Consider the following 25,881-nt stretch of genomic DNA (forward strand, 5'->3'; position numbering starts at 1 on the left):
CTTCCTCCTGCACTGTGGCCGTCAATAGAGCCAGATCATCAGCGAAGTCGGCATCTGTGACCTTTTCAGCAGGGTACTGGGAACTGCATCGAAGTTGAAAGGTGTAGCCACTGTCCTTTCCATCCACCACATGTATCATAATGTAATCTATGGCTATTATGAACAAGTAGGGAGAAAGGGTGTCTCCTTGCATCACCCTGGCAAGAATGGATAATGCTTCTGTCAATCCATCATCAGTTTTGCAATTGTGTTCTTATACATTCCTTCAAATCAAGCCCACTATTTTCTCTGGAATCCCATATACCAAGAGAATCTCCATCAGAAGACCCTGGTGCACACTGTCAAAGGCTTTCTTGAAATCAATAAAGAGCATCACTGAACTCAAGTTCTTAGCCCTTGCTCCTTCAAGGATCCCGCAACCCTGCCATGCACACCATTGTTGTTCAGTGTTCTCCTGATGGTGGACTCATGAACATTAACATTAGCCAATGTGAGAGAGGCCTTCGGTTGCTTAGAAGTTACCCTGGGGTCCTTTGTGACCTCGCCGAGTATTACATGCCTTGCTCTTGGAGTGATCTTTGTTGGTTGACCACTCCTGGGGAGGGTCAAGTCAAGTTTATTTGTATAGCGCTTTTAACAATAAACATTGTCGCAAAGCAGCTTTACAGAATTTGAACAACTTAAAACATGAGCTAATTTTATCCCTAATCTATCCCCAATGAGCAAGCCCGTGGCGACGGTGGCAAGGAAAAACTCCCTCAGATGACATGAGGAAGAAACCTCGAGAGGAACCAGACTCAAAAGGGAACCCATCCTCATTTGGGCAACAACAGACAGCCTGACTATAATATTAACATTTTTAACATGAGAACAGTTTCGTTGACGTTATAACTCTTCATTGATGGAAACTTGAGTGCAAAACTGATTCATGATAACTGCAGTCCTAAAGTTAGCAAGACAACTGTAGTCCTCAGCCATAAAAGCATTACTGTAAGAGTCAAGAGCATTCTCCAGGTATAACCCTCAACTATCCTCATGGGGCCGTCCTTGAGGGTAACAATGGTCTTGAATTTCCTACATTTGTACAGTCTGTGACTGTGAATTGGTGGAGTCCAAACTCTTTAGAGATGGCTTTGTAACCTTTTCCAGCCTGATGAGCATCAACAATGCTTTTTCTGAGGTCCTCAGAAATCTCCTGTTTGTGCTATGATACACTTCCACAAACACATGTTGTAAAGATCAGATTTTGATAGATCCCTGTTCTTTAAATAAAACAGGGTGCCCACTCACACTAGAGGTCTGCGCGGGACAGAATTTTCAGTCCCGCTCCCGCCCGCATTGTGCAGTCCCGCTCCCGCCCGATCCTGCAAAGAATTATGATTTTCAGTCCCGCTCCTGCCCGCGCCTGCCATATTTTGTCCCGCTCCTGCCCGCAAATCCTGCATGATGCAAACGTTCGCGTTATTTCTCACGAAAGTTCTTGTCATTGGCTTGGGGAATTAAACATGCTGAGCTTAGATGAGCTCTCCACTGACCGATCCTTCACCTAGCGCACGTAGCGAGGGTGTGCATTGCCAGGCGGCATGTGCAGCTGAGGCTTTACAGAGATACCCAACACACCTACCAAAATCTACAGTGGATATTAAGAATATTGTACATTGCACATAGCTTATATGTCACTCCTCACATTTACATTCTAGGAAATACAAGTAGGCCTATAAGAAATTAATATAATTTAAAGACACAGCATGATGGTGCCCCGCCCCCTACTTTGAGTGGATTTGAGCATAAATATCTACAGCTCACGTTCAGGGGTGCGTCTGATTTCAGGACTCTTGACTTTTTAACAGTAAATGTACCTCTTTTTAAAGCAGCACTTACTTCTGAAGCACTGTGAGCTTCACTAGAGGAGCTCTGCTCTTCTGCCATGATCGGAGATCTCAAACACGGAACTGCAGAAAGGAATCGGAAACATACGCGAGATTAGACCACATCCGCAAATTTAGGCATCTTAAAATGTTTTTATTAATGCCAAATAAAATATCCAGCACAAATTATATATGATAGACATAAATTAATAATTTATAAATTTTATTTTGAACACGTTTGTAGTTAGCAGGACTGCAGCTTATCACCTCTCCCGCCCGCTCCCGCATTGTGCACTCCCCCTCCCGCCCGCACCCGCAATGAGCTTTCAAAATTTGTCCCGCGCCGCATTGCTTTGCGTCGGGTCCTGCGGGAGTGCAGGGCTCTAACTCACACCTACAGGTAATTGTCATCCCATTGATTGAAAACACCTGACTAATTTCACCTTCAAATTAACTGCTAATCCTAGAGGTTCACATACTTTTGCCACTCACAGATATGTAATATTGGATCATTTTCCTCAATAAATAAATGACCAAGTATAATATTTTTGTCTCATTTGTTTAACTGGGTTCTCTTTATTTACTTTTAGGACTTGTGTGAAAATCTGATGATGATTTAAGTCATATTTATGCAGGAATATAAAAAATTCTAAAGGGTTCACAAACTTTCAAGCACCACTGTATCTCCATGTCATCATTAGGCACTTGAGGTGGTTGACCAAGTAGCTTGCGAAAGTGATTCTCCCACACCTTAAAGGAGATACACAGAGCCTTTATTTTTAAATAAATTTCTGAGTGGATAGTATCTCCATCCTTGACTCTTGTACTGGTATGCTGCATAAATTGGAATAAAAAATATATTTTTGAGAGTTAAAATTGGCCGCAAAGTTGGCATTCGAGCTGCCCCACTGAGCCAGCCAGCAGGAACCGATTTTAAGGCCAAGGCCTTTTACAGCTATAGACCAAAGTCATATAAATAAAAATTTATGGTGAAAGTAAGAAATACCATTACTGACTTCCTCAACTAAGACTGATTTGACTTCATTGATTGTGGGTTGACTCTCATTAAAACAGGATAGGTGTTATAACTTATGCAACGTACATGTACCTGCATGCATTTTCACTGATAAAACGTAAAAGGCTAATTAAATAATCAGATTAACTGAGAATCACATTCTGAAGCAAATTAAATAATCTTATACCGGTAACTTAAAAACACAATACAAGTTACATGTATTAATCTAAATGCAGGTAAACAACTTTTTTTTTTTAAATCTATCCAAATGAGAGTCTGAGCTTACCCGTCTGTGTACTCATTTCTTGAAGGCTGATTGTTTTTGAACAATCTGACTTTCGGTTGTTTGTTCAGTTCTCCGTTCATTCACTTCTTCCATGTAAGGGCGAGATGGCAGCAATATCCAGTTTAGAAATAAGATAGCTGCTCCACTCATTCACTTTTCTTCATACTGTGTATTCTGCCATTACTGCTGGGCTCAGGCAATTACTAAACCCGGGAAGGAACCGGATGTCACCGGTTTTAGCAACAACTGCAGGGAGGTCACTGCCCGAGCGATATGTCCCATCCTGTTCCGTCCCGGGTTTTAGCAACAACCCTCGGCTCACTCTGGGAGGATTGGTGCAACTAAACTCACTTTCCTTTAAAAAATAAATAAATACTTTCCTTTTCTTGTAGTTTTCTTTTTCTTTAATTGTTGGTACTGCACCCTCTTTCAGTATGGGCTTATAGCCAACGCTCCTCAACAGATCAGAGGTCTCGTATGAGTCTTCAGTAAAATGTGCAGAGCAGAGGAGAGACCACTTTGTAGGCACCCAATGTGCCCGTGAACTTCTCGCAAAACGCGTCCAAATCTTTGCAGTTTGAACATTCTTGGGCCATGAATGCAACCTAAATCCAGCAACACATCTACATGGCATGGCGATAAATTAGCTCAAAATGGAGGCTCGGAGTTGCAGTCAGCTCTGTGTTTTAGTATAGCGGAAATGGCAATGAGACCGATAGCCTTCCCGCTGTGACATCACAGATGTCAAGGTCATTCACTCAGACCGCTACCTATATGAATCACTTTAATTGTAAACATGACTATATTAGATTTATTGTTAATGCTTAAAACTATTCCTGTGCCATTCTTGAGGTCTCAAGGCATTTATAAACGAAAGTGAGGCCATGGCTCTGCATATATGCTTTAAGATGACCCTCAGCACTACCCCCCTTGATTAACCCACAGTTTTTCTTCCTATGACCAGTACTGTTGTTGATGAGGTTCCAGCTTTCCTTGTTTTTGTATCTGTCTGCTGTTCTTTCCGCAGACTCAGTCTTTCTTTTGGCTGTTCTTCCTCAACTGTCTTATAGCAAGTTGCCAAGATGCCCTTCTTTTCAGCTACAGCAGATCATGTTGCTTTACTGGGGATTAGGTGGTAGCTCTCCTTGGCTCTATTGAGTTTGGTTCTTGCTGCTACCACTCTTGGGTCCCCTGCGGGATCATCTCTTTTTGTTTTCTTACCATGGGTGGCAGTAGGGATTTGTTAGCACAGTTTACTTGAAACTGTGCATTTCCAGAATGAAAATAATTGTCACAGCCTGGTTTCATGCTGGTAGCCAAATATATCTCATCTCATCTCATTATCTCTAGCCACTTTATCCTATTCTACAGGGTCACAGGCAAGCTGAAGCCTATCCCAGCTGACTATGGGCGAAAGGTGGGGTACACCCTGGAAAAGTCACCAGGTCATCACAGGGCTGACACATAGACACAGACAACCATTCACACTCACATTCACACCTACGGTCAATTTAGAGTCACCAGTTAACCTAACCTGCATGTCTTTGGACTGTGGGGGAAACCGGAGCACCTGGAGGAAACCCACGCGGACACGGGGAGAACATGCAAACTCCGCACAGAAAGGCCCTCACCGGCCATGGGGTTCGAACCCGGACCTTCTTGCTGTGAGGTGACAGCGCTAACCACTACACTACCTGTAAGAATATAATCCTGAATACTCCTAAACCTACTCTTGTAAATGCGCGGCCCAAGGGTGACTGTCGTTTAGTGTAGCAGTTTAGGGTTTACTTTAGGCCAGCTACAATACAGTACGTGCTGCTCTGTACATTTTGCATTTCCACATGTTCTGTTCCCGTTTCATATCCTGATTTTGTCTATGTTTTTGTGTGAAACATCCTGTTGAACTGTGCATAACTCTTGTGTGACCTTGATACTGAGTGTGCAAAGCACATTCCGTAACTTTCCACTACTGATACTCCCTACGAAGAGTGTATATAAAGCCCCGACGCAGCTGCGCGTTGGGGCACGACTGAGAATAAACCAGATTGATTTAAGTCATGTGGTTTGCTCTCTTTTTGTCCTCGGAGTACTCCTGGTAACGCATCTGAACAGCACGCAGCGCAATCCTAACAATTTGGTGACCCCGACGTGATACTCTCAATCAGGTAAGACATGTTTGATTGACTACCTGGTTGGAAGTAGCTCCGTAGTGCCCTAAGGAGGGCTTTGTTTTCCCTGGTTCGAGTCCAGGAAGAGCGCGCTATAGAAATTTGTGTAGCGCCCTAAGGAGGGCTTGGTTTTCCCTGGTTCGAGTCCAGGAAGAGTGCGCTATAGAAATTTAGATAAATATCTGCTGTTTGTTTCTGTTCAGATCCGTTTGCTTTACTGTACGATGGGGGGCTCGTATCCTAAACCTGAGGTCACAGACACCCCGGCGGAATGGATGAATAAGTGCGGTTTAGGCTATTACGTTACGCCGTGGCTGGACAATTTGGCTGGGTGGACGGAGGCAAATCCTCAGATTCCATCGTATCCCCGTGATGGGACGTTTAATCCAGGCTTCCTTGCTTCAGCGCACCGTATGATTTACGAAAGCAATGGTTTGACATGAAGAAGGTATGGGATAAATCAAAGGGTGTTTACACCCCGAGACCTGTTTTAAAGGCTATTCCAAAACCAAAACTTTCTCAGTCAACCTCCCATGTAAAAGCGAGGGAGGAATAGTTACGTCCCACTCATTCCTCATCTCATATACATGTCCAGTAAATTTGTTAGCACATGATTTAATGTGCAAATTAGAAGTAAATCTCACATCCACTCCAGATGGACTAACTATTGAAGTAAGTGAAATGTGCGGTGTGCAGTATGGGTTTGGAAGCCCTTTGTATGTGTATGTCTGGCAGCTCTGTTCAGATCAGCTCACACAAACTCCAAAACACCTTGTACAGCTCGCACATTTGAACACCTCATCAGTTGACACAGATTATATGATGAGGAGCGTTTGCTCGAAATAGTCGATGTGTTGCAATCTAGAAATGACGTCGCTGTGAATATAAAGGAAGAAATAGCTCCGGCTCAGGAAGGTGGCCGTCCGCGTCAACGCACCGTGTCGACATTTTTTTTGGAGGGACACACCGAATGCTTTGCAGCTCCTGCGTGAGCAGTTAACTAGGTATTTCTCCGCCTGATGTTTTTGCCCTATCCAGTTCTGTGCTGCCACATAACATTCTGAACGCTGCTTGTACGTCCCAAGCTCCTTCCCCTGTTCTCTCTGCTCTTCCTAACACCCTGTGGGCGGATCATAAGGACGATGTGGGCTCTGTGAGCTGCTCTCCGTATGAAGCTGTTATTAAACACTCTACACCTGTTTATGTTAAACAATACCCTCTGTCTCCTAGTAAGCTCGATGGTATTGACAATATTCTACAATCTCTTTTGCAGCAAGGTGTCGTGGTTCCTTGTGTCAGCCCGTATAACACCCCAGTGAACCCGGTCCCAAAACTGGATGGCACATGGCGCCTCACTCAAGACCTACGTAAAATAAATGAACTCATCGTTCCCGTGGCTCCAGTGGTCCCTGACGTTCCTTCTCTTATGTCTTCTATTCCGTGTGACCATGCTTATTTCTCTGTGATTGATTTGTGCTCTGCCTTTTACAGTGTTCCTGTGGGCCATGAGACTCAGCCCCTGTTTGCTTTCACACACAGGGGAAGACAATACACGTGGACGCGGTTGCCACAGGGTTTCATTGACTCACCGGCGGTCTTCACTGCCGTATTGCGGGACGCGCTGGCTGATCTCTGTCTTCCCCGGGGCTCCAGTACGCGGATGATCTCCTGGTAACGGCGGAGGATCAAGACGCTTGTGCTGCCGCCACATTGTCTCTCCTCACACTCCTGGCGCAGAAGGGTTTCAAGGTCTCCCGCACGAAGTTGCAGTTTTGCCTCACAACTGTTCGCTACTTGGGACATGACCTCTCCCAGGGTTCCAGGAGGCTTAGCCCGGAACGCGTTCAAGTCATTATGGACACTCAGGTACCTGCAACCAAGCACGCTCTCATGGCATTTCTGGGCCTCATCAATTACTGTCGTCAATGGATCCCTGACTGTTCAATCTATGACAAGTGTTTGCGTTCAGCTATAAGTCACTCAGATCCTTTGACTCAGCCCCTGGTCTGGACTGAGGACATGCTAACGGCCTTCAAGGCTCTGAAGCAAGCTTTGTGCTCCGCCCCTGCTCTCGGGCTACCGAACTATCGTTTGCCGTTTCACCTGTATGTGTGCAATCAGAAGGGGACCGCCTCTGGGGTGCTGGCTCAGGAGCACGGGGGGGGGGCATGCGACCTTGCGCGTTTCTGTCTAAAACTCTTGACGCTGTGGCACAAGGGCTTCCTGGCTGTCTTAGGGCTGTTGCTGCGTGTGCTCTCATGGTCACGGACGCTGAAAAACTTGTTTTGTCGCACCCGCTCATTTTACACACTTCACATGACGTCATGTACATTCTGCGGAATCTTAGCACTCAGCATTTGTCTGCTCAGCGTCGCTCTGGCTATGAGTTTATTCTTTTGGCCACAGAGCATCTCACTGTTAAGCCCTCCTCGTCGTTTGATTCTGTCGCCCACGCTCTTCAGCGTCTTCTTAACTCACAGGATGACGATGTTGCGTTTGACTCACATGACTGTCTTTCTAATATCGTTTTTGAGACTAGCATCCGCCCAGACTTACACTCCACCCCTCTTTACACAGGCGATTCTCTTTTTGTAGATGGTTCCTGTTCCCGCCCTGCGGATGGTGTGTTCCTGTGTGGTTACTCTGTTTGTCGCCTCCCTGATGAAATTGTTGAAGCTCATTCTTTGCCTTTTTCTTCTGCTCAGGCTGCGGAGCTCTATGCTTTGACTCGCGCGTGTATTTTGGCTCAAGACACAGACGTTACTATTTACACCGACTCACGCTACGCTTTCGGCGTGGCGCATGACTTCGGCCGCATTTGGGCGTCTCGGGGGTTTACGACAGCCGACGGTAAGCCCATTTCTCATTCTTCACTTGTTACTGATTTAATCACCGCCTGTCTCCTTCCGTGCACGTTGGCCATTGTTAAGACACGCGCGCACACAAGAGGGGACTCATTTGAAGTAAAGGGCAATTCATTCGCTGATCGAGTCGCTAAAGCTGCAGCCGCATCCGGTGTCCTGCCTCCAGGCTTTAATTGCGCTTTAGTTTCTACTGATCGCATGGTTAGCGCTGTCTTACCTGACATAGATCTCATTTCTATCCAGGCCTTGGCCTCTGTGGCAGATACGCAGTTCTGGGACGCCCAGGGCGCGACAGAGAAGAGTGGCGTTTTGCTTGACGCACAGGGCCGTCTTTGTTTACCTCGTCACTGTAATCCCTTTCTCGTCTGCGAGTTCCATGGTCCCACTCATCGCGGCCGAAGAGGGGTAGTGGAGGATATGAACAGAACATTCTGCATCAATAATTTGCACACAGACGCACACAACATTCTGGACAAGTGTTTAACGTGCGCCCAGAATAATCTATCTAAACCAGGCGCGGTACATCAGCACCTTCCCATACCCGACACGCCTTTCCAAGAATGGCAGATCGACTTCACTCACATGCCAAAGCAGGGCCCGTTCAAATACCTTTTGGTCATGGTTGACAAATTTTCACGGTGGATTGAGGCTTTCCCGTGTAGCAAAGAGAACGCCCGAACAGCAGTGAACAAACTTACACAGGAAATTATCCCACGTTACGGTCTTCCGGTAGGAATTGACTCTGATAAGGGAACGCCGTTCACCTCTAAGGTAACGCAGGAGCTATGTAAAGACCTCAAGATCAATTGGCGTTTTCATATCCCATACCATCCACAGTCCTCTGGCATTGTGGAGCGCGCGAATAGAACAATTAAGGGTAAGTTGCGTAAGGCTATGCAAGACGCAGGCACGAAAAATTGGGTCCAAGTTTTACCGTTGGTCCTCGCTGATATGCGCATGACTGCTCAGGTCGCTCTCGACAATTTATCTCCGTACGAGCTCGTCATGGGACGCCCCTTTCCTGTCCCTTGGCGTAGAGGCATGCAGGTTATAGGAACGGGTGATCTTGAAGTACATCTCAGCGAGTACGCGGTGGGTCTCATGCGGGTGCTGGATGAGTATTGGGCGAGAGTAAATTCCAAAAAGCCTCCCATTCCAGAGGCACACACTCACCCCTTTGAGGTAGGGGACAGAGTTTTAGTAAAGAGATTCGCTAAACTAAACGCTCCCATGGAGGAGTCACCCTACAGTGGGCCCACCGATGTACTCGCTGTAACTCGCACGGCTGTGCTAACGGACCTTTTTCCACAGTGGATCCATGCCAGCAGAATAAAGAAGGCTCCAATGTAATAGAAATCTATATTGTTGATGCTTAACAGACTTTTGTGTTTCAGAAAGTTGCTGTGACAATAGCTGACGGCCTTTTCAGGGATCCCCTTCCAGCATCTGGAGCAATCCAGTTTCGGCTGATCTACAAAGAGGGGATGGTTGGTGAGTCTTGCAAAGTTCTGGGCTGAAGAGTCTGAAATGCACGGGAGCCTGTGACATTTTTCGCCGTCTGCACCCTGTGAGCATTAGAGAACAAAGTCAGTGACCAGTATGACTTTCTTCATCATCGTGCTGATCTCAATGCTTGGGGCAGGGTTACCCGCACAAGCAATACACCGGGACCCAAGGGATAACGAGTTTTGGAAATATGTAAACTTCACTGTAAAAACATCAATGAATATGAGTAAACCCTGTTATGTGTGTTCTTTGTTACCCCATGACAGCAGCGCTCCCTTTCCGGTCCGAATAGCCCCGTCTAACTACTCTGAGGTTAATATGACATGGCTCAGCCTGTGGCCCGTTTCTTTTCCGTTGTTGCATGGATCGTATATATAATATGATGATCTCGCACACAGGTTATGTCCCTGTGTCGGCCAAGACTGGGGTGTGAATAATACTCTGGGCTTGTGTCAGAGTATTAAAGAGGGGATTGTAAGAATATAATCCTGAATACTCCTAAACCTACTCTTGTAAATGCGCGGCCCAAGGGTGACTGTCGTTTAGTGTAGCAGTTTAGGGTTTACTTTAGGCCAGCTACAATACAGTACGTGCTGCTCTGTACATTTTGCATTTCCACATGTTCTGTTCCCGTTTCATATCCTGATTTTGTCTATGTTTTTGTGTGAAACATCCTGTTGAACTGTGCATAACTCTTGTGTGACCTTGATACTGAGTGTGCAAAGCACATTCCGTAACTTTCCACTACTGATACTCCCTACGAAGAGTGTATATAAAGCCCCGACGCAGCTGCGCGTTGGGGCACGACTGAGAATAAACCAGATTGATTTAAGTCATGTGGTTTGCTCTCTTTTTGTCCTCGGAGTACTCCTGGTAACGCATCTGAACAGCACGCAGCGCAATCCTAACACTACCGTGCCGCCTGCCAAATATATCATTACTAGAAATTATTGATTGAGAGATAAGAATTCATCTATTTAAATGGGTTTGGAAGAATATATGTTTGTTGAATTTATGGGGATGAATTAGCATGCTCCCATCAATTACATCACATTTCAAAATCAGGATTTTTTTTTTATGAACTGTTTTATAATAACCTTAGGAACAATTTAACAGCAATAGTTGTCTAACCCTGCAAGCTACTGGGACCTTCTATCACAGACTGCTCAAGAGACCTCAGGTTAAAAGCCACAAATATTTAAAGCTATGTTAATTACAATGGCTGACTCATGGATGGGATCATCCTAATGTGGTGCCCACCCAGGAATTAAGGTAAGTGACGTCTGATGTTGGGCCAACAATAAAGGAAATGCCAGTGTCAATAATAGCCTGACTCATGACTTCAGGCTGACTCATGTCATCTTTTAATCTTAGTTTTTATTAAATTTATTGCATACAGTCAGCTTCTATGTGGCTGCCTCCACTGTGAAGGCTATTTATTATTTAAATCTTGTCTGGAAATCTTGCCTACCTTCATTCTTTTGTGTTTAGCATGGTCAGTTCCATCCTCTTAGCTGTCAACTGTGTCAAACTACAGCACAAACATCACTTTAACAAACCCCTCATAGCAAGGTTTGCAATAAATTTCTGCTCCCCAATATCTTAAAGGTAACCTGCTAAACAAAACCACATTTTCCTTTTCAGTGCATGTGTCATTGTTTCACGTGGGATGACTTGGTGAAATAGAAAATCTCTGTTGTTATGGGATTTCATTTCATAGCAAACATGATACTTTAAGTTGTTTGATTTTGTTGCCTGATGTGATGTAGAACTGGAAAATGTCCACGTCCACCTGGAGAACAAATCTCTTTCACACAGCCTGCATACTTTTAGAGTTTATAGCTAGAAATTACCAGAGTGCATGGTTGTTATAAAAGGACTGTTTAACATAGGAGGGTATTGCAAGTGGTTAATTGTGTCCAATTGCAGGGCAAACTTCGCTTAAGTCCCATGGGGTTGTTTGTTTGTTTGTTTGTTTGTTTGTTTGTTTGTTTGTTTGTTTGTTTGTTTGTTTGTTTGTTTGTTTGTTTGGTTGGTTGGTTGGTTGGTTGGGTTTTTTTTAACAATGTCTGCTGTACATTATGCACAATGAGTGATGTTGTCCACAAGCTGCATGGAGAAAATAGAAATTCATGGGATTGTTGCAGCTTAAGTTTGTTTCCATGGTAATTATAAAATTATTTTTATTAACATTAACGAAATCCACACCAGAATCATATGTTAATCCTGAAAAAGAGGACATCTGATCACCTTACTTACTGTATGTACAAAACTTTTATTTTATCTTGTTTCAGTATGGGCAAAATTATCTGACCATATTATAAGTAACGTGATTTTAAAAGATAAGTTTCATGGTCATTAGAGGAAAATTCACTAAACTTAGGTATGTAGTTTCATGTTGGAAAAAAAAGTCTATTGATATTTAGCACTTTAATGTCACATTTGTATTGCTTTAATATTTGAATTACTTTGATAACAATCTTTAATGGTGTCAACTCAGAGAATTTAAGAGTGTTCCATGCTATAATCAGTTAAAAACAGACATATAAATATTTTGATTTAAGTAAATAAAAGATTAAAAAGATGAGTTTCATGGTCATAAGAGGAAAATTAACTAAATACATTTATACAGGTATCGATTTTCATGCTGGAAAACAAATGTCTATTCATATTTCTTGCTATAATGTTGTAATTATATTGCTTTAAATGTTTGTATTGCTTTAATGACAATCTTTAATGGTGTCAACTCAGAATTTGTGTGTTTTCTGTTATGATGAATTAAAAAGAAACGTAAATGTTTTCATGCCTTGTTTTATTTAAGTTTTGTATACATGTGATTAAATACATGATACTTTGATTATATTTATGATAAATTAAATGTTAAATACAAAGAAGCCCTAGAACCAATTTCTTTTCTACAATATATGCTTGATTGTTTTTCATTTCAGGTTGATCAATAAATGATACAGAGCTTGAAAAATTACATTTTCCATTCTTTTAAGCAACCTGAGCCAAGCCAATACTGTTGGTCTGCCTGTTAAAGATGGTATAATAGTTTCGGATGAAAACATCACCCAAAATCCATAGAGAGCCCGCACTACGACCAAAACGTGTTGTGCAGCCATAATAGTCCTGGAGGGGGTAAAATGAAATAATAAATATAACATATTTAAATTGCATTCTTTGTCACTTGTATTTTATATGAAAATATGCTATGTTTCACTAAAATATACTATTTTGAGTTTTAAAAATGTCCAACTGTGAAATATGAAAGGGTGGCCTTAAATATGCTGATGATATGAAATAGAAATTTGTCTAAATTTACCTGACTGACATAGGATGAAGGAGGGATGGAGAAGGGGTAGCCATTAAGGGTGAAGGAAATTGAAGGCAGGCTCTGGATGGTGTCACAATTCAACTTATACTGCAAGGAAAGTGTGACAAAGTTTTTAATTAAAAAGCTTTTTTTTTAACCCAGCAGACTTATAAATTTGGTTAGACTTTAATAAAGTTTTTAAAACATTAACTCACATATCCATCTTGGTCTAATGTGGCGCCCAGCCTGGAATTAAGGTAAGTGACGTCTGATGTTGGGCCAACAATAAAGGAAGTGCCAGTGTCAATAATAGTCTGACATCCTCCAGTGCAAGCAACAGCCTGCCCATTGATAGAAACACTGCAAACATTAAAAAGAAGTAATTTTAAGTGATATCAGTGTAATTGTGATGAGCATTATTTTAAAAATTATTTATTTTTGCATCTGGAATGACTGGGACAGTGAGCTCAAAGCGTATTTGATTTTTATGTGGTGTTGACATTATGTGGCTTTGAATCTGTAGTGTTTAAATGTTACACCCAATGCAAGCTATAACAGAGCATGACAGTGTAAGTTTTCAAAATGTTCTAAGATGTTTGGGTTGAAAAATTTCCAAAATAACATTCCTGCTTTAATAATGGTTTGCTTTACAAGTTTCTTGGAACAACTAATGGTTTAATTGCTCTCGCTTAGACAAAATATACCATGGTAATAATGCTGCATCTACATACATTTGAACATTATAAACATTGTGTTTCTATATTTCTGCATAAATATGACCTAAAACATCATCAGATTTTCACACAAGTCCTAAAAGTAGATAAAGAGAACCCAGTTAAACAAATGAGACAAAAATATTATTCTTGGTCATTTATTAATTGAGGAAAATGATCCAATATTACATATCTGTGAGTGGCAAAAGTATGTGAACCTTTGCTTTCAGTATCTGGTGTGACCCCCTTGTGCAGCAATAACTGCAACTAAACATTTCCGGTAACTGTTTATCAGTCCTGCACACCGGCTTGGAGGAATTTTAGCCCATTCCTCCATACAGAACAGCTTCAACTCTGGGATGTTGGTGGGTTTCCTCACATGAACTACTCGCTTCAGGTCCTTCCACAACATTTCGACTGGATTAAGGTCAGGACTTTGACTTGTCCATTCCAAAACATTAACTTTATTCTTCTTTAACCATTCTTTGGTAGAACGACTTGTGTGATTAGGGTCATTGTCTTGCTGCATGACCCACCTTCTCTTGAGATTCAGTTCATGGACAGATGTCCTGACATTTTCCTTTACAATTCGCTGGTATAACTCAGAATTCATTGTTCCATCAATGATGGCAAGCCGTCCTGGCCCAATTGCAGCAAAACAGGCCCAAACCATGATACTACTACCACCATGTTTCACAGATGGGATAAGGTTCTTATGCTGGAATGCAGTGTTTTCCTTTCTCCAAACATAATGCTTCTCACTTAAACCAAAAATTTCTATTTTGGTCTCATCCGTCCACAAAACATTTTTCCAATAGCCTTCTAGCTTGTCCACGTGATCTTTAGCAAACTGCAGACAAGCAGCAATGTTCTTTTTGGAGAGTAGTGGCTTTCTCCTTGCAGTCCTGCCATGCACACCATTGTTGTTCAGTATTATCCTGATGGTGGACTCATGAACATTAACATTAGCCAATATAAGAGAGGCCTTCAGTTGCTTAGAAGTTACCTTGGGGTCCTTTGTGACCTTGCCGACTATTACATGCCTTGCTCTTGGAGTGATCTTTGTTGGTTGACCACTCCTGGGGAGGGTAACAATGGTCTTGAATTTCCTCCATTTGTACACAATCTGTCTGGCTGTGGATTGGTGGAGTCCAAACTCTTTAGAGATGGTTTTGTAACCTTTTCCAGCCTGATGAGCATCAACAACACTTTTTCTGAGGTCCTCAGCAGTCTCCTTTGTTCATGCCATGATACACTTCCACAAACATGTGTTGTGAAGCTCAGACATTGATAGATCCCTGTTCTTTAAATAAAACAGGGTGCCCACTCACACCTGATTGTCATCCCATTGATTGAAAACATCTGAATCTAATTTCACCTTTAAATTAACTGCTAATCCTAGAGGTTCACATACTTTTGCCACTCACAGATATGTAATATTGGATCATTTTCCTCAATAAATAAATGACCAAGTATAATATTTTTGTCTCATTTGTTTAACTGGGTTCTCTTTATCTACTTTTAGGACTTGCATGAAAATCTGATGATGTTTTAGGTCCTATTTATGCAGAAATATAGAAAATTCTAAAGAGTTCACAAACTTTCAAGCACCACTGATTGCACCTGGTTCAGAGCCTGCCTACCTGTCCATGTTGATCTGGTAGTAGGTCTCAGAGGAAATTGGGATCCAGTAGATGCTGCCATTGTAGTAGGAGCTGTCAATCTCTCCCAGGAACAACATGCTACCCTCTTGCTCACTAAAATATTGAAATAAACCCATTCACTTTCTCAAAACAAACCTAGCCAAGCTTTGAGACAACATTAACATTTTATATAAATTTGGCTGTAGAAGTTTTAAAGCATTGACAGCTTAAGAATTTAAAAGTCAAGTGGTAAGCAGATAGAAATGACAGGTTCTGCTGTGATTATATAATAAACTAGAAAAAGAGCTGTTTTAAGGATGACCATACTTGCTCAGGTAGACTGAGAAGAGGTCCTGGGAGACCAAGCCCTGACTCATCATGTTGTCAAAGACAGGAGTGACATCATCAGAGGCAATGGATTTGTAGGCCAGACCCAGGATACCATCTGCCGTCATGCTAGCCATGTAGGGTGCCTCAGTTTCACTCAGTCCGAAGACCTGATTTTGCACTGAAATTCCACCAACCTACAGCAGAAACGCTTAGGAGTCACTCACCAGTAACATACCATTATGTTATTTAGGTTTGACTTTAAGTAATTAATAAATCTTTCAATTTAATTGAGCTTAATGTTCTGAAAGGATTGAGTAGTATGGTAGGTAAAGAATAATAAACATTTACATCTTTACATGAAAGCACACTTTTTTAAAATAATATCTTAAAGTAACCTCCTGCGAACCAAGAAAAAAATGTGTCTCTCAATTTCTCTTATTGTGATTTCCTTACTAGGAATTTCCCAGCAACCCTCCTAGTCACATGATATATCATTGGAAAGCCCAGGATGTACTCTTTACAACACACCAGGATTCAAGTGAAAAGCTTGAAAGAGTAAGAGAGTGTGCACGTAAAACAAATGTCAACTACAGAGGACACAAGTCTATGGGTTGGTTCTCAGGAGGATATAAAAATATTCAGATAAAAACCCTGCACTTCCAAAAGTCCTGTATAGTTTTAGTGTTATCATACAGAACCTTTTATGGTCTTGTGATTTTAAATTACATTTTGTTATTTAATCCTGTTATCTGTAGATTTGTAAAGGTAATGAAGCATGTCAGGCAGAATTTCAGAAAGAGCTCATTACACGAGCATGAGAAACTCAAATAGCAATGCTGTGCCACCCACAAGACAAATATGAGTTTGTAAATTGTACTAGACAATACATTTATATGGTGATAACTGTATTATTTATTTCCAAGGCCAAATCAGAAAAAGTTTGAATAGTATGGAAAATGCAAATCAAAAAGCAAAGCTGTGATTTATAAAATTTTCATTAGAGACAGTATGAATCCAAGATATTTCATGTGTTGTCTGGTCTACTTCATTTGTTAATATACATCCATTCCTGTGTTTCAGGCCTGCAACACATTCCAAATAAAGTTTGGACATGGGCAACTGAGGACGAGTAATAAGGTAAAGCAATTAAATAATGATGCGATTTGAAATAACTGATGTCAGCAGGTGACTGCCATCATGATTTGATACAAAATTAGTATCCAGGAAAGACCTAGACTTTGGAGAGCAAAGATGGGTGAAGAATTCAATTTGTCAACAAATGCATGAGAAAATTATTGAAATATTCAAAGACTCTGTTCCACAAAGAAAGATAGGAAGGGATTTGGATATTTCACCCTCTATGGGGCATAATATCATTAACGATTCAAGGAATCTCAAGGAATTTTAATGCGAAAAGGACAGGGTGCAAGACTACAGTAAGTTGAACACCCGTGATCTCCAATCCCTCAGACAGCACTGCATCAAGAACTGTTATTTATCTATAGCTGATATAACCACATGTGCTCAGGATTACTTTGGAAAACATTAGTCAAGCACTAAAATATGGAGTTACATCCACAAATGCTAGTTAAATGTTTCCTGTGCAAAAAGGAAGCCTCATCTTTACTGTGTCCAGAAGCACTGTTGACTTATCTGGGCTCAGAGGCATCTTGGATGGACCATCACACAGTGGAAATGTGTACTGTGGTCACACGAGTCAGCATTCCAGGTCTTTTTTGTAAGAAATGAGCACCATGTGATCCAGACTAAAGACAAAAAGAACCATCCAGACTGCTACCAGTAACAAGTCCAAAAGCCATAGTCTGTCATGGTATGGGGGTGTGTTAGTGCCCTTGGCAAAGGTAACTTACACTTCTGTGATGGCAGCATTCATGCAGAAAAGTACACTGAGATTTTGGAGCAACATACTGTATGCTGCCTTCAAGACGACATCTTTTCCAGGGACACCCATGCATTGTTCAAGAAGACAATGCAAAACCACATTCTACACACATTACAAAGGCATGACTGTGGAAGAACAGCGTGTCTGTCCCCTCTGTCCCCAACAGAAAATGAATCACAAACTTTTAAACAAACAAACAAAAAAATATGACAATGATGACCTCATACTGTTGCACACCTTAAGACCTTTTTAAAGGAAGAATGGGACAAAATAACACCTGAAATGCTTCATCACTTGGTGTCTTCAGTCCCTAAACATCTTTTAAGTGTTGTGAACAGGAATAGAAATGTTATAAAATCATAAATGCTTTACCATCCCAACTTTTTGTGAAATGTGTTGTAACAATCAAAATTGTATGTTTATTTTGAAAAAACAATAAAATTCATGATGTAACATCAAATCATATGCTGTTGTATTGTTTTGAGTGTAGTACAGGTCAACGATTATTTACAAATCCCTGTTTTCAGTTTTAATTTCAATTTCCACATACTGTCCCAATTTCTTCTGATTTGGGGTTGTAAAAAAACATGTCTAAACATCTAAATAGACCATTAATTAAGAGATGCCACTGAACCAAAAATGCAATGTTTTATGTTGTAATAGTGATCTTAAGTTTCAATTGAAAGACTATGAGTCTAATACATTAAGTTCTAATAAGATTTTTTTTAATTATTTAAAAATAAAAATATGCATTTCCTCTGTTGCCTGGAAAGAGGTTCAATAATTAGTATGTGTGTCAGTGAAAGTATAACTACCGTCACAGTGTCATTTCCAATGAATCCGGTCATGCTGCCTGTGCCATACGCAATAGAGAGAGACTGATAGGTGCTCCGGAATGTGCTGGATTGCTGTGGATTGAACTGCTTATGGTTCTCTAAAGAAGAAATAAAAGTAATATAGTCCCGCTTTACATGTGATTGGATGTTAATTTCATCTGACCCCATGAAAAGACAGGTTTCTTTAGATATTCAGTAGCTTCAAGACTTATAATACTCACCGCAGGCTTGGCTGGAACAGTACACAGACGGCACCCACAGATTAGATGAGCCTGTGTCCATAACCACTGTGAAGGACTGAGGAGGAGTTCCGATGGTAATCACACCATAGTAAGAAAGCTAAAAAGGACAAGAATATATGCCAGAACATCAGTTACAGTGTATGTCACATTAATGTCCACTTGATGAATATATTAAATATTTATGGGTAAAAAACAAAAACAAAATACACTAAATAAAAATCCTAATTTTAAAAAAAAACTGGTTAACATACATCAGCATAATTGGTCATGGACTCTTGGCCAGTCTGATCAAACTTGACCCAGGGGGCATAAGGATGTTTCTTTCTGTATTCCTCCCATAGACCTTGCTCCTGCAGCCTCTGCCGTGCAGTTTTGCCCTTGATCAGCGGTACCCTGTACCATAAATTATTATGATATTCATATTGTTTTTATAGCTTTCTTTGAAAATGACACACAGAACCCAGTATAGATTTACAAATGGAAAGCACAGAGCCCATAAGAATAGTTTAAAAAAAAGAAAAAAGTATGGAACACAAAATAAGTGTTGCATCAGTCTATCAATGCACAGTTAAAATGTTCAACTCTAATTAACTTGCAAATAGTATATTTAAGTGTTCGGAAATTAAAAAAAAAAAACTCACCAAATTCTGTTCTTACCCTAATGTATAATACTTCTGAAAATACTTAAAGTCTTACCTGATGCACTGTGAGAGTGCCACCAACACACACAGGATCAGAATCTGTTTCATTTTCTTCACAGAGGCTCTCCTGTATTCAGTCACACACACAGAGACCAGATGCTTTATATACAGTTAGACTACAGTCTCTTTACTTTACTTTTCCATTTCAGACTGATAAAGGAATGATTAGATGAGGAATATTTTGTTGAATAACACTGGGATTGTTCTCATGTGTTTTCTTTTTCTGAATGTTTTTGGAGCTTTATTCTTGTCACATCAAACTTTTTTTTTTTGTCAAGGTTACTGGTTCCCCTTGTGATATGCATTTGATAAAAGTAATGAATTATATCAAATGTCAATAATAACCTGCCATTTTGTTACCTCTGCCAAGGAGGTTATGTTTTCGGTACACTGTAAAAAAAAAAAATCCGTTGTTTTTACGGAAAAATACTGGCAGCTGTGGTTGCCAGAATAATCCTGTTAAAAATACAGTGAAATGTAAACAACATTACAGAATAACTTGTACATTTCACTGGGATTCCATGTACAATTAATGATAACTAAATGTAAACTTTACAGGTATTCAACGTACAATAATCAATACATAACTGTTAATATTACGGATATTCATTGTACAATAAAAAAGCATCTAGGAATGAATTGCGAGTGTTCTTGATTATTGGTTTTTGTGGCTCCAAAATGATGGTTACAAGCAATGATCTACTAGACAGACATTTTATTTGATTTAGAGTTTTACGAAATGTGCCGGAGAGCCTCTACTGACATTTTTTAAATTTTTTTAACAGGGCAATGATGTAATTTTAACTATCACATTCTGTTTTAGTATTACAGTCTGTCTGTGTTTAAACTACAACAATTTGTAAATTCTACAAAAAATATGATCAATTCAACATATTCTTACTGTTAAATTAACAGTGGTATTTGGTTAGGAGTTTTACAGTATATTGATGTAAATTACATGCTGCTTCATTGTTTTTGTATTTACAGTTTTTTTATGAGGGCGGCACGGTGGTGTAGTGGTTAGCACTGTCGCCTCACAGCAAGAAGGTCCTGGGTTCGAGCCCCGGGGCCGGCGAGGGCCTTTCTGTGTGGAGTTTGCATGTTCTCCCCGTGTCCGCGTGGGTTTCCTCCGGGTGCTCCGGTTTCCCCCACAGTCCAAAGACATGCAGGTTAGGTTAACTGGTGGCTCTAAATTGACCGTAGGTGTGAATGTGAGTGTGAATGGTTGTCTGTGTCTATGTGTCAGCCCTGTGATGACCTGGCGACTTGTCCAGGGTGTACCCCGCCTTTCGCCCGTAGTCAGCTGGGATAGGCTCCAGCTTGCCTGCGACCCTGTAGAAGGATAAAGCGGCTAGAGATAATGAGATGAGATGAGTTTTTTTATGTCATGATTTTACATAAATTCACTGTTAATTCTACGGACATTTTTTACAGTGATAGCGTTGGTTTGTTTGTCTGTTAGCAACATTACGCAAAAAGTTATGAACGGATTACTCTGAAATTTTTTCCAGAGGTGTGACTGGGCACAAGTAACAATTCATTAAATTTTGGCGGTGATCCAGATCACCTTCTGGATCAAGGATTTTTTTAAAGGATTCTTTATCATTGCGAGATGAGCTGCTTGGCGGAGGTCTGCGCTCTCCGAGTGCTTCTAGTTTGATAGTATATTTTGAGTACAGTTAGAATTATGGCTATATTTTATGGATATATTTAGAAGAAGCTGTGTATATGAGTATATTGTGAGTTATAATTAGAAGCTGTACAAAATAAATAATTGCTACCATAACAAGGTACATACATACATACATACATACATACCTGTACATACATACATAACCATAAGAAATTTCTCTGTAAAATTAATGATATATAAATTAGTATGTTTTCATTGATCAAATATTGGGGCTTCATCTCACTGTCTCCATGTATTTGTTGGTTGAAACCTATTAACTGATGGTTTGCTAGAAAGGTATTGTTTTTTTATAATAAAAAAAGTTAAGTTTTGAAATAGTAAGAAGTAGGAAATTAACGATGATTAACACTAAAGAGTATGTGACAAATCAAACTAGTTAAAAGAAGTGCTATGTTTATGTGTGCGGAAATCAAGATATGAGATTCAAAATGTAATCTATTTTAAACAATGATAACTTGTTGTATGAGTTATATGTTTTGTGTTATCAGTAGTTTCCATGTAAACATAGTGCCATATTTGGATGCCTGTGACTTTATTTTCCACATACAGTGGATTGTTTATAATCATTCTGATAAGGAAGAATATTATTCCACTGAACTTTAACTTTTAAGACTGTAATAGTACAATGTCCATTATAACCTATTAATGTGTAATTACTACATAATGTAGTGTTATTTTCATTCTACCTATGTATTTTCTAAACTAATTTAAGAGGAGAAAATAATCAATGTAGCAGAACTTTAATACATGTGACTTTTTTTGCAAAACTTTCCGAACCATGTAATGAATAAAATGAGCATATACACTTTATTGAAGAAGAAGAAGAAGAAGAAGAAGAAGAAGAAGAAGAAGAAGAGTCTGTGAAGGTTCTCATTCATCCAGGTCATCGTAAACCGTAGGTGCTAAAGAAGTCACCTGGACTTGCTTGAAATTCTTGAAGATGTTTCACCTCTCATCTGAAAGGCTTCTTCAGTTCTGTCTGACTAGTGGGGAGTTTCAGGTATTTGTCTTTCAGTGGACCAAAAGCAACCCTAAGGAGAGTCATTGAAGTCACTTGGGTCACTGACACGCTCAGGGGCGTATCACCCGCGGGGGATGCGTACGTTTTATCACCCCCACTTTTGTTGAAACACAATTTCATCCCCCGCACTTTTGTCAGATTAAAATGACATATGAAAATTATACAGCTACTATAAAATGTGTAACATATTGCCATAACGTTAGACAAAAAACAGCCACGCAATGGACTCAAAACAGTTTTTCTCACCCGACCAATCAGCAGTTGCGTGAATATAATAGCCAGTTTGCGTAGCGTGCCGAAAGCGCTCAATAATACAGTATCTGTCTGCAGAGCTGCAGAGCCAACACCAGTTTTACCGCTCCTCATTCACCGTTCCAAGTTTGACGTCGCATGCGGTGCTTACTGTGCCTGGCTCTGCGGCTCTGCAAACAGACCCTAAAGCGCTTGCGATCAACAATTTGTTTCTTATAAGGAGCAAAGAAAAAAAAAACACATTTGGTTGTTTCAAACACAAATAGTGTGTCAGGGTAAAGTAAGGTTGTCAGGATTTGTTGACAGTGATGTTAAATAGTAGTAGTTACTATTGTAAAGTCAGTTGAGGCAAGTTTTTTATTACGAGTGTGTGTGTGTGTGTGTGTGTGTGTGTGTGTGTGTGTACCAAGTCTACTTTTCATGCATTATATCTGCTTATCACTTTTTAGAAGAGTTTTTCAATTGAGATTTAAAGGCATTTCAAATCGAATGAATGTTCAATAATTGTTGTACAGTAATGTTATTTGGCCATTAAGTGTTTGTTGTATGTGTAGTCTATTGCATCATTTTCAAATTTTATGCATTAAACCTGATGTAATGCATGATGCAAACAAGTTTTGTACACGAGTTTGAATAATTAAAGACATTAAAAGCAGGAACTGCCCCGCCTTATTTGAATGCTATACTAAAGAGGTCCTTCCAGGATGCTGCGCTTCTCCAACATGAACTGATAGCAGAGGGACGTTGAAACGGCGCCGATTCTTGGTCAGAATGGTCAGTTTCCGTCGTAAGTCAGAAAATCAACGCTGAAACGGCGCCGTGAAACGTCGATTTCTCCGCCGTCGGAGAAGGTCGATTTATCACTGTTGAATCACCGTGGGTAAAGGTTGATCTGTCGACCGTCAGAGAAGGTCGAATATACGATGTTGAACCATCGTCACTTTTGCCGGCCAGTTTTCAACATTGGTAGGATGAGCAACTAATTCTGGCCCGTAGCCAGGGGGGATCGGGTTACTCAAGATTTATTCATTTGTTCATGTCCGATGAATATACATTGATTCACATTTAAATTTACAATATCAAATCCAGACTAATCAAAAAAGAAAAGTAGACTAAGTGAGGACGAGTTAGAAAAACGGGTTCATTTCTCCTATGTTTATGTTTACACGTTTTGTTCAGACTGCTTTACACCCCAATCCAGTGGGTGGCGGTAATGCCCCCATTAGACCCCTTTCACTGACGTCACCCGAAACCGGGAAGTAAACAAACCCTGCGCCACATTGGAAGACCAACAAACTCGTGATTAGGGGGAAATAACGGCAGCGTGCGGTATGTGAACCCACGAGGCACTTGGTTCATCAAAAACCTACAATGGTAAACTTTTGTGCTGTGTTAGGGTTCTAACAAAGCTGATGGGAAAGGTGAAAAGAAGTCTTTCTACAGAATACCAGCTGTGATTGAGACACAAGCAAACCAAGGAGCTTTCTGCCAGGAGACAGAGAGAGGATTTAGCTGCTTTATGCAGAGCGGATCTGAATACTTCAAGTCTATTTTGTTACTGGTAAGTCACTAGGCTAAAGTGTTGTAGAACATTTTTTTTTAAATGTTTACTGAATAAAAACATCCTTAATTTTATCAAATATTCTCTACTCTATATTTCATTTCTTTCTTTTGTTTTAATTTTCCTCCCTCCATCCCTTTTTGGATTTTAAATATAGTTTTTCCCCATGTCCAAATAATGAGGTAGGGTGGCATTTAGAAACCCATAGCCTACTGCTGACTTTCTTTATCAATGCTGCATCAAATTAATTTTGGTTATGTTTTTCTGTTTCCATGTACAGGTGTCTGCGCCGCAGGAGGAATAGGCCACAATTATAAATTATAAATAAATCATAAAATGTTTCTAAGAACTTGTTCAAGTGTGTTCTGTTCCTTATAAATGTTAAAAGTTATGCCTCATTAGATAGCTTGACAAACATTAGGAGAGGTGCATTGTTGCATGCATTTTTATATCCTGTTGTACATAAAACAGGACGTAGCCTACGCACATTGATATAAATTAAGTTTCACTTTCATGGTTGAAGTATGCATGTGTGTGTTCATCCTAGGCAAGAGCCCCGGTGCTTTATTGTTAGCTAGTTTAATTTAGCCTGTTTTGCTTAATTTGTAGCCTTCCTGTTGTACATAAAACAGGAAGTAAAGTTGGATGAATCATCGCCGAAAATTAAACTATAAATCGACCGAAATCCGTAGTTGAATAAAGGGTGAAAGGGGGTCTATTCTCTGTCGGCCACCATCCACTTTTCAACGTCGTTTCAACGCAAACTCGTATGAGCAAAGCGGTGTTGAATCAACGCCGGTGATCCATGATGATTCGACGGCGTATGGTCGAAGAACATGCCGATGAACGCCCTTTTGCTATCTGGGCGCCTCCTGCTCACACAGAGGGACGTTGAAACGGCGCCGATTCTTGGTCAGAATGGTCGGTTTCCGTCGTAAGTCAGAAAATCAACGCTGAAACGTCGATTTCTCCGCCGTCGGAGAAGGTCGATTTATCACTGTTGAATCACCGTGGGTAAAGGTTGATCTGTCGACCGTCAGAGAAGGTCGAATATACAATGTTGAACCATCGTCACTTTTGCCGGCCAGTTTTCAACATTGGTAGGATGAGCAACGCTGTCCCATAATGCAGTGCGATTACCACTGCTGTTTACTGGATGACGTCATTTTCGTTATATACCTGGGTGCACGTGAAACTCCCGCACCACTCGGTTGGATCGCGACTCTCTTGTGGATCGGCCTGCTGTTACGCTTGGACCATTGAAACAACATTGAGAAAAACACTGGACCACGCTACGTTTTCATTCATCCCTGGACATCTGGTACGTACCATTATTCAGTCACTATTAATAAAGGGAATTTCGAATACAATTTCAAGCAGTTTAATGATGAACTAAAGTCATATCACGCGTTGGAGAAATTTCCCTCAACTAGTATCCATTTGAAACAACAACAATGCAGATGCATTATTCAATCGAAAAACGAGTCGAAGTACTTGTCTTGTTGGAGTGAAAACTTAGCGTTTAAATCGAGTATTGTAGGCCTAGGTCGCATATCGTTTTGAGCTGACCTGTTCTTTTGTGTAGCCATGGGTCGCGCCTCGCGGCCATGAACTTTAAAGATTATCCAGGCTACCAACGCTTCTGTAGTGACCACTTTGTTTGAGGTACCACGAACGAAATTGCTTATATTCCCTCAACTAATACAATAAACATGCAGATGCATTGTTTAGTCGAAAACTAGTCAAAGTAGTGGTCTTGATGGAGTGAAAACAAAGCATTTCAATCGAGTATATACCCGGCTTGAGGGGGCTGAGCTAAAGACCTTAACTCATCAGACTCATTACAGGCTTCTGCCTTGGTTTTCCCTTTGCTTTTGGAAGTTACGGTAAAAACGACGTCTTATTGTTACCAGAAAAAAACAGCAATGACTCGAAATAATTCATCACATGATACAACTGATGT

The 25,881-nt window shown here is 40.7% G+C and overlaps 1 protein-coding gene across 1 annotated transcript; it reads right to left on the minus strand.

Annotated features, from left to right (window-relative positions):
* Positions 1-12,704: 12,704 nt before the first annotated feature.
* On the minus strand, positions 12,705-19,439 carry LOC132892549 (pepsin A-like). Its single transcript, XM_060930833.1, has 9 exons — positions 19,387-19,439; positions 18,942-19,083; positions 18,670-18,787; positions 18,428-18,546; positions 15,707-15,903; positions 15,380-15,493; positions 13,239-13,383; positions 13,033-13,131; positions 12,705-12,839 (listed from the first exon to the last, which is right to left on the minus strand). Exons 1-9 carry the CDS (start codon positions 19,437-19,439, stop codon positions 12,705-12,707), a joined length of 1,122 nt encoding a protein of 373 aa, XP_060786816.1.
* Between the last annotated feature and the right edge of the window lie 6,442 nt (positions 19,440-25,881).

The sequence above is a fragment of the Neoarius graeffei genome, chromosome 10 (assembly GCF_027579695.1).
Source record: "Neoarius graeffei isolate fNeoGra1 chromosome 10, fNeoGra1.pri, whole genome shotgun sequence".
Lineage (NCBI taxonomy): Eukaryota > Metazoa > Chordata > Actinopteri > Siluriformes > Ariidae > Neoarius > Neoarius graeffei.